Source organism: Chelmon rostratus, chromosome 5 (genome assembly GCF_017976325.1).
Source record: "Chelmon rostratus isolate fCheRos1 chromosome 5, fCheRos1.pri, whole genome shotgun sequence".
NCBI lineage: Eukaryota > Metazoa > Chordata > Actinopteri > Chaetodontiformes > Chaetodontidae > Chelmon > Chelmon rostratus.
The window spans coordinates 17,895,936-17,908,104 of record NC_055662.1 but is presented as its reverse complement, the minus strand read 5'-3'; the positions used below and the strand labels follow the sequence as shown (position 1 = coordinate 17,908,104).

The window sequence follows — 12,169 nt, the reverse complement described above, 5'->3', positions numbered from 1 at the left end:
ATTGACCTCCAGCAGGAGGCTCTTTCACTTGAGGTCAGAGTGCACAGAGTTGCCGAGGAAAGTTCAGCAGGGTTAGATACTCCAAGCTGAAAGAGCAGCAGGAACCGAGATCGTGCAGTTGAAAATGTGGTCTCCTGACTTGGTATGATTTAGCAGATGCTCTCAAACGATAACAGTGGACTGAGCCTTGGACTGAATAACATTTCAAGAGAAAGGGAAAAGAAATATGTAGAAATGTGCACATGTCCACCTGTCTGTATTTAGAGTCATCTGTTTCTGTAAACTGCTTCTATAAAAGTTTACACGTACTTAGAATCACAGTACTTATAAAAAGTATCCATCCCACTGGACTTTTGAATGTTTTATTATTTTACACTGTGTGACGGTGAATGTAGTTAGTTTTTAGTACTAATAACAAATAGGTGAACATAAAATAATTGCAAAACAATAAAATCTAGCCAATACTGGTTCATTCAGTTCAAGTCTTTCACAGCTTTTATATTTTCTTTGTTTTTATGTCTGACCAGACGGACTAACCACGATTGGGACCTTGCAAGCACAGGAGTATTTAACCTAAATTCAGTTAGTTACCTTATTGTTTTCTCTTTGACATTAGAACCAGTACATAAAAGCCTAATCACGGGCACTCTTTTTCAGTGTTACATCACAATAAAACATGAGGGATGAATACTTTTTATGTGCACTGAATTAAAAGCACTTGTGATACTTTTTCCAGTCCAATATTAAATCCACACAGAGAAAACATGATTTTCTTATCAACCATGAAAACTTTATTGATTAGAAAGTAGTATTTTGGACATTTGCAAATGACTTGGAAAAAGTTCCAGTATGCTCATTACATCATCAATTCAGAACGTGAACGCTAACAATGGAATGCGAGGTGTTGCAACAGCTGCACGATATTATCAGTGGCTCTCTGTATAAAAATATCATACAGATGACCACTGTGCTCTTGCTGACCAAAGTCCCACTGGGGGAGCCTCCTCCAGGCAGCACTGTCCATCTCAGCACTGTTAGGCCTGTGGGGCCAGTGTCCCTCCTCCTACCCCGGACATGAGGCATAGTGGCCCTGGGCTGACAGTAGGGCTGGGACAAGGAAGAGCACCGTGTCATTATTTAGAATAAAGAGGGCTGTGAGCATGGTGGTTGCTCCTCTTTTTTTTTTTTTTATGCCCTCACTCTGCCCTCAAAGGCTCAGTCTTTCTTGGTCCTCTTGGCCTTGGCTATGTTTTCCTGGCGTTTCTGCTTTTTCTTCTGTTCCCGGTCACGTGCCTCAATCATCTTGGCTAGTTTCCAGGACAGCAGTGCACTGGCAATGAAGAGAGGTGTGAGAGCCAGTATGACAGTGGTGAGGAAACCGTAGGGGTCTTTGGCAGCCCACTCCACCACATACTCTGCCCATGCCCGAATGTCAATCATCCTGTTCAGCAACGCTGAGGCTTAATCAAACCTGAGAAAGGGTGCCAGGGGAGAAAGCAGTGAATAGCCTGAGCAGTGTGATTACATAGAGAATAACATAGCAACAACCAAAGGACCTTCTAACAATAATTATATTAAGAGTGGGCAGGTGGGTGTACAATCTACTCTCAGAGTGCATACAATTTCATTGCCAACCTTTCAATAAAATACATAGTCATATAGTGCATTTTCTGGGAAACCAACTGAGAAACTGTTTACACATAAAACAACCAGACTAGTCAGACAGCAGTTGACTGAAATGTACAGTCAACTTTTTTGTTCAAGGCATTTTTTACGGAAAAATGCCTGATATTTATTGGTTCAAGTTGCTCAAATGTGAGGTTGCTCTTCTCTCTTTATAGCACTGTAAACTGAATACATTTGGGGTTTGGAAAGCTGGTTGCACAACAAAAAGCAATCTGACAAAGTTAGATGGGGCTCTCATAAACTGTGGTTAATCATTGCCTTAGACCAGATATACACAACCTTTCTGGCCAGACAGTAAATTACAAATCTGACAAGTTGAAGCAGTTTCTAAGGCTGTTGTATATTGTTGCCTTTCATACCACTCTCTCTCTCTCTTCCCTTGTTTCCTGTGTACCGCTTTCCTAACCTATATTCCTATCTAAAACAGGCAAAAATGACAAAGAAAAAAAAAACGAATATCGACATGCAGCAATCCTGCTCATTCATTGGCAGCATTGCCCACAATGAGCAGAGACTCTAAAGGTCTAGCATTATTAGTAATATTAGTATGACTAAATATTGCAATTTAGCATTAACAGAATGGCAAAATCTCTGACAGCTGACAAACTGATATCATCATATATCCAATCCAAAGTGATCTTCATCACGTGTTCATGTTTTGAGTAAACCTATTAGTTAAATTTGGTAAGTCGATGCTCATCACATTGGGCTGCGTGGTCAGAGGGAGTTAAAAATAAGCGCTGAAATAGTAGTAGCAGTTTTTCAGTCATCCAAGTCACAGGACACCCAGTGCTGCTGAATCAAAGGTATCCGGACAGGTTTTTCGTAACTCATTCAAGAACCGATGAAGCATCTTAGACGACTAACAGAACATTTATGAGAGTATTTGGAGCCATTTGAGTCATTTTGAGCAGGGCCTCTCAAGTATTTCAGAACTTCTTTTGGCGAAAACAAATCACCTGACTTCGTATAATTTGTCACAATCTTGTTAAAAATGACAACTAGCCTTGTAAATAGTTCTAACGATAGCTGAAGTTACAATACATTTTGCAACAGGGTTTTCACGCCCTGCCGTTAAGCTATCGTTATCGCAGTGTTACCCATCGGCATCACTGCCATGACAAATGGAGTCATCAATCGGCTTGTGTCAAGCCACTGAAAGTTCAATGTAAGCTCCGACCAAACAGTCCCTCATAGTACCGATGATGACCACCAGCAATCTAACGTTAGCGCCGACCCAAGTCGCGGCTAACTAGCACACGTTAGTAGTATGAAAGAAAGAAACCGTCACGAATCATTTTTCTTTGGCTACAGCCTAATACAAACAAGCTGAAAAACTAATTCACATTGTCTGCCAATAAAATTAGATTTGAATTTCTGAGATGCGGATGGCAGATTTAGTTTTCTACTGACGTTAGCAACGTTAGCCCATCCATAACGGCCTTACTTTAATTAGCAAGAGCACTCTCGGCTAAACAGCGCAACAACGACGCATATGAATGTGACGAACCAGCACTAGATGGAATATATATTTCCGTATTAGTTAGTGGTGGTAAAAATGAAGTAATTACAAAAGAAACTTACCAAAGTGTAGTGATTTTGTTTATATCCTCGATAATAAGTGCCAGCTCCTCCCTGTTCCGGGAAGTGTGACTGGTGCGGTCCTTACTCACTGCTCGCTCGTGATTGGATATGATGCTATCCTTCAAACATGGGAAATGTAGTCCTTTAACCTGAGAAAGCGGATTTATTGACTATCAAAATATAGGACAGGCTAATGTTGCACTAAAAGCTCCTAAATTCAAATACAGCGTTCTCCTGCGGTGACTTTGGAAGGACTATTGCCTTTTTATTGATTATGGTTGTCTGCAAGGGTTGACGTCTTTCCTATAAACACAAGAACTTAAAATTAAGCTGTAGTTAATGAAGTGATTTTGCTGTAATACTGTATGCCACAATTTGTGTAACTGTAAAGTGGTAGTGCACATATTTACTTTGATGATTTAGTGCTCTTAGGAAGCATTATGCAAGAACACCCAGTAAATGTAGTAAATGACACAATAAATAGACATGTAGAAGAGTGGGTGAAAGCAGAAGTAATAAATTATACTATTAGAGTATATACAGAATGTGATTAATACAGAAAGGCAACAGCACCATTTGTTGTTGTTGTTACTGTTATTGTTGTTGTTCTTCTCTTATCCCTTAACATATTTTAGGAATATGAACATGTGGCATAATGTTATTTGTTTTTTATTTAGCCACACTCAGAATTACTCTGAGAATAAAGCCTTTGAGATTGATTAATTGATTTATGGCGCAGAGTTTAAAATGCGAATTTCATCGAAATCAAATCAAATATTGCATCTTTGTGAGTAATGAGTGTGTTTGATATTCTGTATTATGATATGTTTTAATAATAAGAGGAGAGCAGACTTGTGACCAGACAGCTGCTGTTTGAAAACCCCCGATTTTTCTTTAAAAGTTTGGGTATAGCACTCTCTTGTCTGTCCATATACAGAAAGACTATGATTGTGTGCTATGAATACCGTGTAAAACAATGACTGCTGACTAATGATTAAAGTAAAATATTGTATATATATTAAGAATACAGAACTCTTGAAAAACGCAACAGTCCACTTTGTTTCTGAATATAGAATCAGATGACATCTACCTGTTGCTGAAACTTCTGAGCGTGTATAACTGCTTAGAATATAGCAAACAACAAGGCAATAACTGTTTTAAAAAAAGCAAAAGGCTCCGTTGGCCCTCTGAGAAAGATGACTAACATAACAAAGGAGGACCTGCTGGCTTTGCGAACTTCCTGTGGGGAAGTATTGAAACCAAATCAGGTTAGGCCACATCTGCTCTGTCCATACGGCATGGATCACTTTCAGAGCAGTTCAAAGGCCAGCCTTTTAGACCTACTCACAGAGGAAGGAGAGGGGCAGCTGGGAACACATGCAGACACATTGCAAACACACATTCTGGTTTACCAGCATAGTTTTGGCCAAGTTTTATAGACAATTTAGAAAAATATCCCCAATCTGGTGGCTTTTTTGTTATATGCTTATAATTATTAGCTTCTGCTACATGCGTCCCCAGGCAGGGAGAACCCATGGGGTGGGCAATGCAGCCGCACCCTAAACCCCTGATGACTATTTTACTCCTACAGAAGTAGGCCCCCTTTTCATGACACAGCTATGGAACTACCATTATCAACAGACAGGGAGGAGGACCATAAAATGACTGCACCACAATTTATAGTTAACCAGCTCCACTAGTGGTGTGTGTCATAATGGTTACTGGAAAAACCACCAGTCTGGCCTGATCTTGAGGAATTTTCACCATCCTTTGATTTTGCTTTTTCTGCTAGACTCAACTACTGCTGTGAGTAAAGAGTAGAGAACATGACTGAACCGGGAGCTCTTAAAGAGAGCACTCCAGAAATTTAGTGTTGCACTTTCATAAAGCTGTGAGACTTGAGAGAGAGACTAAAAAGATTTTTGAACAAATAGTTGATGCATCTGGATCTGAAGTCACTAGAATGGGTGAAGCTTCATAAACACTGGATCCTTCACTTCACATAGGCAACTTGATAGCATTGTAGAGCCTATATCCCTGGTAAGTGCCCGCTTGTGCTTGGAATTCTTGCTCTTCCCAGTGAGCTATATCATTTGGCTCAGCTCAGCAGTGAGAGCCAGCTCTTTCGGCTCCCAAACGGCTCTTAACTTAGTACCACTTATGGCTTTTAGAATTCAGCCAAATTTAGCCTTTTTTTAGTGATGGGAGCACATATTTCACTTAGATTATTAACTGTAATTATACTAAACTTATAATTTACAGAATACCATAATTTTACATTTTGTTTGGTCGAAAAACCTTAAATAGCCTAAAGTAAAAACATCAAACAGTATTACACATGTCTATTAAACGTTTATTTATATAGAACTAGGTTTTGTATGTTGATGACTGATGCAATAATGCAAAAGCCTCACACTTGGTTCTTAATGTTGTTACCAAAATCAGATTTTCTGGAGCATATTTAACATATATGTTATAGCATCGTCCAATTATTCTGTCTTATTTCAATTCCTACAAAAAATAAACAAAACTAAAACGGTTCCTCGGTGGGCGGCAACTCCCATCGTTCGCTTAAGAGTCCACTCACAGAGCTGACTTGTCCACGACCAACACATCACTAGTGTCCACATATTTCAAACTCAACATTCCCGGTTTGTAACAGGCTTCTGTTTAAAATTTATATTTCCTAGTCCAAGGTAACCCTGATGACATTTTCTCAGACCCATAGCCCTGAGGCCACATAAACTGCCTACAAGTTTTTTCCACAGCCTACTCTCCCTGTGTAAAATCTGCAGAGCAACTCTTTAAAAATGAGACAAATATTCTGTGTGTGTGTGTGTGTGCGAGACAGAGAGAGAGGCTGTCTTCAGAGTGTGCTTGTGATTAATTGTCTATCTAGGCTGCAGCACAGTCAGAGAATGCCAAACAGCTGACCAAAATGACTGATTAATGACTACAGAGGACAAGCATGTCCAGCTCCATAGCTTTATGTTCCTCCTCCCACGCCCTTTCTGTCTTTGACAGCTGAGAGTTCTTTGGACTGAAGAATCGAAAACAACCATCACGTTGTTATTGAAGAAGCTGGAGCCCGGGGTGGTAGCACAGACTCCAAAGGAAAAAAAGTCAGTTTTCTTGCCCCCTTTTGCCCCTGTGGGAAACTGCGAGACCGCCCCTGGATTAAGTCCCCGCCTTTAAACTCAAATAAGAAGGAAACTTCAAAGGCCGTCGGCCGCCGGGGCTCCGCCCTCGCGCTCCCGGACGGCTTCACAAAGGATTTGCCGACGTTCGGGAATTCCGCCTCCAGTTCCTTTTATAGCGCCACTCGTGCGCTGGCAGCGCTCCAGGATCCCGCCCATCCTGGTTACTTTGACAACACAAAGGACTTCACGGAACTCACAGGCGCCGCCTACCTTTCCAAATAAGGGCAGTCTCTCCATGTACGGCAAACAATCGGTGCGAGATTGCCCTTTTCTCTTCCTTATCCCGTTTATATGATCGGAGAGGAACTGCGCTTCAGGTTGGAAGCGGTGCGATCATGGCCGAGCGAGTCCAGCAGCCCCCAGCCAAGCGGCTCTGCTGCAGGCCCGGCTACAACCCGGCGTGCAGACAGGGGCAGCGGGCTGGAGGAGTCCTGTGTGGCGGCGCGGGGTCCGCTCCGGGAGGGTCGGGGAATGGAAAAACGCACAACCCCGAGTCGTTGCTCGACATCGCGGCACGCAGAGTCGCGGAGAAGTGGCCGTTTCAGAGGGTGGAGGAGCGGTTCGAGAGGATCCCGGAACCCGTCCAGCGGAGGATCGTATACTGGTCATTCCCGAGAAGCGAGAAGGAGATCTGTATGTATTCCTCTTTCAACGCCGGAGGAGAGGAAAGTGGAACTAGCGGGGACAATAATGACGAGACCCAGCTGCCTTTCCTACGGGGTGTCACTCTGCTGGAGGGTGGCTGGGTGGACAACGTATTGCAAGTCGGTGAGTGGACTATAACGTTACAATAATGCAGGAAAACAGCCGATAATAAACAAAACATCTAACTCCCACCGTTTCCCTTTTTCTATGGAACCATGCCAGACTTTTAAAGGGCTCGTGCTTGCCTTCCATAACCTTGTGAATTATAAACAATGCAGGGTATTTCCACACCAGTCTGCCCCTATAGCTGTGTGAGAACAGCCTATTTTCAGATAAGCCCGTAATAGTAGCCCACTTCTCCTTGTTTTTGCCCACTGAGCTGCGCGCATTGAATTGCTCAGAGCCATCCCAATTGGAAGCTTAGCACTTTGTTCCTATTTTTATGTCTTTCCAGCTCTCAATGCCCCCACCAATGGGTACGCAGACAAAAGCCCCCTATATCTTTTCACCGCTGGCTAAATAGACGATATTTAGAAAGGGTGGGAGGGACGGCGATTTAAAGCCACAGTGCTTCTATTTTGTTTGCCAAACACCTTTGTGAGACAGACTGAAGCTTTGCTGCTGCCTTCCCAATATTCAGTTAAAGCCCAGGCTATATGCAGCTGGTGGAGGCAAAGATGCATGTTTTTCTCTCTCTCTCTGCTGCATTATTTCTGCTAAAACTCCGAGTAAACAGAGGTGCTGTAGGCTCAGCAACCCCCTGCCTGGCTGCCTGGCTTGCCTTTGCCAGAGCCACAATATTTCACTGCAATCGTCAGTGCAATAGACTCAGCTGTCAATCCGACTCCCCACCCTTGGAAACGGTTCAGGATTCTAATCCCATTAACCCCCCCAGTTCATCTGAATCTTAATGCATTCTGCAAACAAGATTTTATGCATGATCTTCTTCCTCCTCCCTCCCTCCCTCACCCTCTCTATCTCTCTCTCTCCCTCGCTCCCTCTCTCACTTCTTGGCTTACTATCCCTCCAAAGAATCTGTGTGGAGATGGCTTCAGCTCTTGTGGGCTCAGAGAATGTGCAGTGCACAATAGTAGCCATGGAGCAGGCAGACAGGCAGGCAGCTCTCCCTCCCTCTCTGGCCTGTTTACCAGATTCCCCAGCATTAGACTCATTTATGTGCTCACTCTTTGGGGGCCTTAGGAAGCTAAACACTCACCACAGGGTAAAATAGCGTAAGGCGTCAGTAAGGAGATATGTGTGTCTCTCGGCGCGTGCGTCTGCGCTTTGGAAAATAGTAAGAAATAGTGACAAAGAGGGCAACGGGGTCATTTTCCTTGGCCACGCATGTGTTTTTTGTGTGTGTGAAAGAGAGAGAGAACAGAGTATGTGTGGGGGTTTGATAAACACAGAGGGGGGTTGTGCATGCATCTGTGTGTGCATGTGTGTGCCTTCGTCTGCACGGGCTGTCAGTCTCATCCTGCATGCTCATAGAGAGTGGAGGATGACAGGCGAGTACACAGCAGGAGGAGGGCATGTTATGCTGATTGCAATTTTAGCCCCAGAATTTTCTTTTCTTTTCTTTTTTTTAGCTGGTGTAGATAAAGCCAAGGAAGAGAAAATGATAAATAAAAGATGCAATCTACTCCAGGGGACAGGCAGCCACTGGAGGATGAGGGCTTAAAAGCAGGGCAGCATGGGAGGGGGCTGTCAGCCACATCACACACCACATGTATTGGCCCATCAAACACATACAGTGGGTCTGGCCTGGAAAAAAAAAAGTGCAGGGTGGCTGTGAGGGTGTGTTTGTGTGCGTACACAGGCGTGCATGGCTTTGTGTGGCTTCTTGTGTGTGTGCTGTCAGTGGGATGGGATTCAGTGTTGATGATGAAAGACAGCAGAGCAGTAGAATAGATGCAGAGGTTATTGTGTATGGGGGGGGGGAGCTAATATACTTGAATGGATCTGCCGTCGCCGTATTCCTCTCCTCCCCCTCTCATCTCCTCCTCCACCTCCCTCTCTCCCAAGTGAGCAGCTATAAAACTCTCCATATTTACTCCCCTAAGGCCAACTACCAGCCCCCAGTCTCCTGTGATTATTTATCATTTTCTCAAAGACATTAATCACACGCTTTTTCCTTTTTTCCTCCATCTCTTTCCATACATCAGCGCTGCAGAGAGAGAACGGATAGGGGGGTGGCGTTTAAGGGGAAGAGCAATAGATCGGGTGATATCAACAAAAAGAGGGGAAGCCTAGAGGGAAAAAGTGGGTGGAAATGCAAAAGAGGAAAGAGGCATTGAAATGGTGATTGCAAGAGAAGGGGATGTATGAAAGTAAAGAATGAAGCGCAGAGAAGGGGAGAGAGTGAGATGGATGGGTTGTTCTTTCTCCCATGCGAGCTCATCTGTTCCAATGCCAGCCTTCAAGATAAATATTCATATATGAATGCAAGTGTTATCTAGCAGTCCGCTGCTCCTCCTCCTTATAACAGTGTTATAACAGCCCCGGCTTGCACTCCTTCCACTGTCGAATCGGTGATGAATTTGTCAGCCGCTGACCAGGTAGTGGAACGCACACCCAAGCTCAACCTGCACGAGAAGGTCCTGTGTGTAATAATACATAAAAAAAACTGCCAATGAATACAATGAATAAAGTGAAATATGCATGTAGCTTCGGAGAAGAGTCCCATAACAACCGCTGTCTGTTATAAAAATTACATTGTCACGAGCTGATCACAGAAATATCAGCAAATCTCACAGATGTGCCAAGTTTCAGTCTTCTTTGGCTTGTCAATCAGACCGTGCAGTGCCGTCGCTGAGCATCATTTACCGGTGTAGAAAACTTCCAGAACTGCCTGTTCTGATCACAGCATCTGTTCTCCGGCCCCCTTGTGTAATTTAGACTCGGCAGCTCATCATGCTGAAAGGAAGGCTAGTATTATGGTGCCCCGTCCTCTAATTATAGAATTCTAATCCTATGGCTCTAACTTGGCATGACAAAGCATGTTTGCACTTCATTACCCTCCTTCCTGTTTTAGTCCTCCAGTCTGGGTCAAGTTCACCCCCTCTTTCTCATTCATTTATGACATGCACTGTCCCACTCCTCCTCCCTTTGACCCCTCATCCCTGTGTTTTTAACTCCCACCCCCCCTGTCTGCCTCCAGGGCTTTGTGCCAGGAGGGGCGGAGGGGACAACCCCCACCACCATCACACACACACACCACCTCACTCTTACTATCCTGTTACCGTAAGCCCCATGTCCCTATGGAGTGACATACTGATGCCTGGCATATGTCGCTCTCTGCAATGTCATTAGCGTAAGCTACATGCTACCGCCTATTTATCCAGCTCTCCTTGTTAGGCAAATTTTTCACATCAAGCTACATGTCATTTTATCATGCCACTGCCCCAAATCTGAGTGATGATGTGGACACGTTGTTGGGGCGGTTTTAAATTCAAGTCGAATGAAAGTAGATATGCGCATCCTGTAGCCTATTTTGGTGTATTTTCCATGGTGGTGTTGTTGGACTAGATAGCCTATAATATTTTGCCTTTCCCCTGCTTAAAATATCACTGAATGTCCATGGCAGTCATGCCTGTTTGAGTGTGAATGTCATCCTCCTCTGCTCCACCTATTTCAGAGACGAATTGGTGTGGGTGTGTGTGTGCGAGCATGTGTGTGTGTCTGTCTTGTGCTTCTGCATGCTCATAACTCAGGTTAATTTGTTCACGCTCTGGAGAATCTTAATTAGGTTTCTGCGTCATCTACTCTCTCTCTCTCACCCTCTTTTTATCATGATGTCAATGAAACGGTGAAATAACAACCAGGCTGGTGGTTCCCTGTTTTTCAACCTGTTCCTTTTTTTGTAACACAGATGGCGAAAATCATAACACAGACTCTCCTAAAGCTTACGTTTAGCTCCTAAAAAGCATGCTTTAGGTGTGTGAATAGAGGAGCTGTAAGGCCCTAAGTCCCCGTGTTGTTTCCTATTGAATTTAAATCACGTGTGCTTAGCATTCAGGCATTGTGGCAATATCGGACATGATTTACAGCAATACAACACATAGACACAGACAACACCTACGAGACAAAGGAGCTGATAAAACAACAAAGAATATTTGCACTCACTGGTAGGTTATTGTTTGTGTGACAAAGCAGTAAGCCCAATGCCAAGGAGAAATCTGTACCACTTACAAAGGTGGAGTAACGCTGAGCATGTTTGTGCAAGAACACACTCGTGCACATACACCCGTTTTTGTTCTCCGCACTTCTTTTGAACGAAGAATCCAGAAGGCCTCTCGACGACCCACGTCGACATTTCAAGCATTTTGTCCACGAAGGTGCAGAATTCAAGATGCCAAACGTAAATCTTGCATGAGCATGTTGTCTGCGAGACGCTATCAGGCTGAGCTCGGTTCTTGGTGGTTGAGGGCTTATTCTTTTTGTTTGTGTGTGGGCTGCTTCTTTTCATGTGGGTGGATCTGGTTTTATTTTCCTGTTAGGTTAGAGAGTTCCTTTATCTTTTTTACAATGCCCGTCGAGAATGAGCCCACATGCCTGCCACCAAAGAGACAGAACGCTTCCGAATGTGCTGTGTTTCTGTTTGAAACCAATTTGTTGTAAAGAGACTCAACTTGTGACTCAGGGCTTAAAGAGATGCAGCCACAATATGACTCAGGTCTTTTTAAAAATATTCCCTAAAAAAAATGTTTCATGTCGTTCAAAACAATAAGCCGAGGAGAGCTTTTGAGGAGCAAACCTTGAAGTCAGTTAATCAGGCGTTGTCTCTGGACCAGGCTCCGAGGTGAGACCACTTGAGGAGGAGTGATCCTGGATCCGGTGCCTCAGGTCTACCCCGAGCCATGTGACTGTCCCTGGGCTTGTATCGTCATGGAAACATGGCTGAGCCTAGAGCTAGTGTAAACAAATGGCTGTCCAAGGGGGAGAGAGAGAGAGAGAAAGAGGGGCAGCAACCACATCCATGTGAAGAGACACCGAGTCTTCAGGGAGAGTGCTCTCTCTCTCCGACTGTGTGTGTCTGAGAGACCGAGGGAAGC

At 43.9% G+C, this 12,169-nt stretch overlaps 2 protein-coding genes across 2 annotated transcripts in view; one reads left to right on the top strand and one right to left on the bottom strand.

Annotated features, from left to right (window-relative positions):
• Window positions 1–1,133: 1,133 nt before the first annotated feature.
• smim15 (small integral membrane protein 15) lies at window positions 1,134–3,366 on the bottom strand. The gene is made up of 2 exons (XM_041936953.1): window positions 3,271–3,366; window positions 1,134–1,471 (listed from the first exon to the last, which is right to left on the bottom strand). Exon 2 carries the CDS (start codon window positions 1,438–1,440, stop codon window positions 1,216–1,218), a length of 225 nt encoding a protein of 74 aa, XP_041792887.1. The 5' UTR covers window positions 1,441–1,471; window positions 3,271–3,366; the 3' UTR covers window positions 1,134–1,215.
• Window positions 3,367–6,772: 3,406 nt separating this feature from the next.
• LOC121606361 (zinc finger SWIM domain-containing protein 6) overlaps window positions 6,773–12,169 on the top strand; it is a 45,361-nt gene continuing 39,964 nt past the window's right edge. The window contains exon 1 of the mRNA XM_041936629.1: window positions 6,773–7,238. Within this exon, the coding sequence (XP_041792563.1) occupies window positions 6,806–7,238 (433 nt within the window). The 5' untranslated portion in view covers window positions 6,773–6,805. The remainder of the gene's footprint in view (window positions 7,239–12,169) is intronic.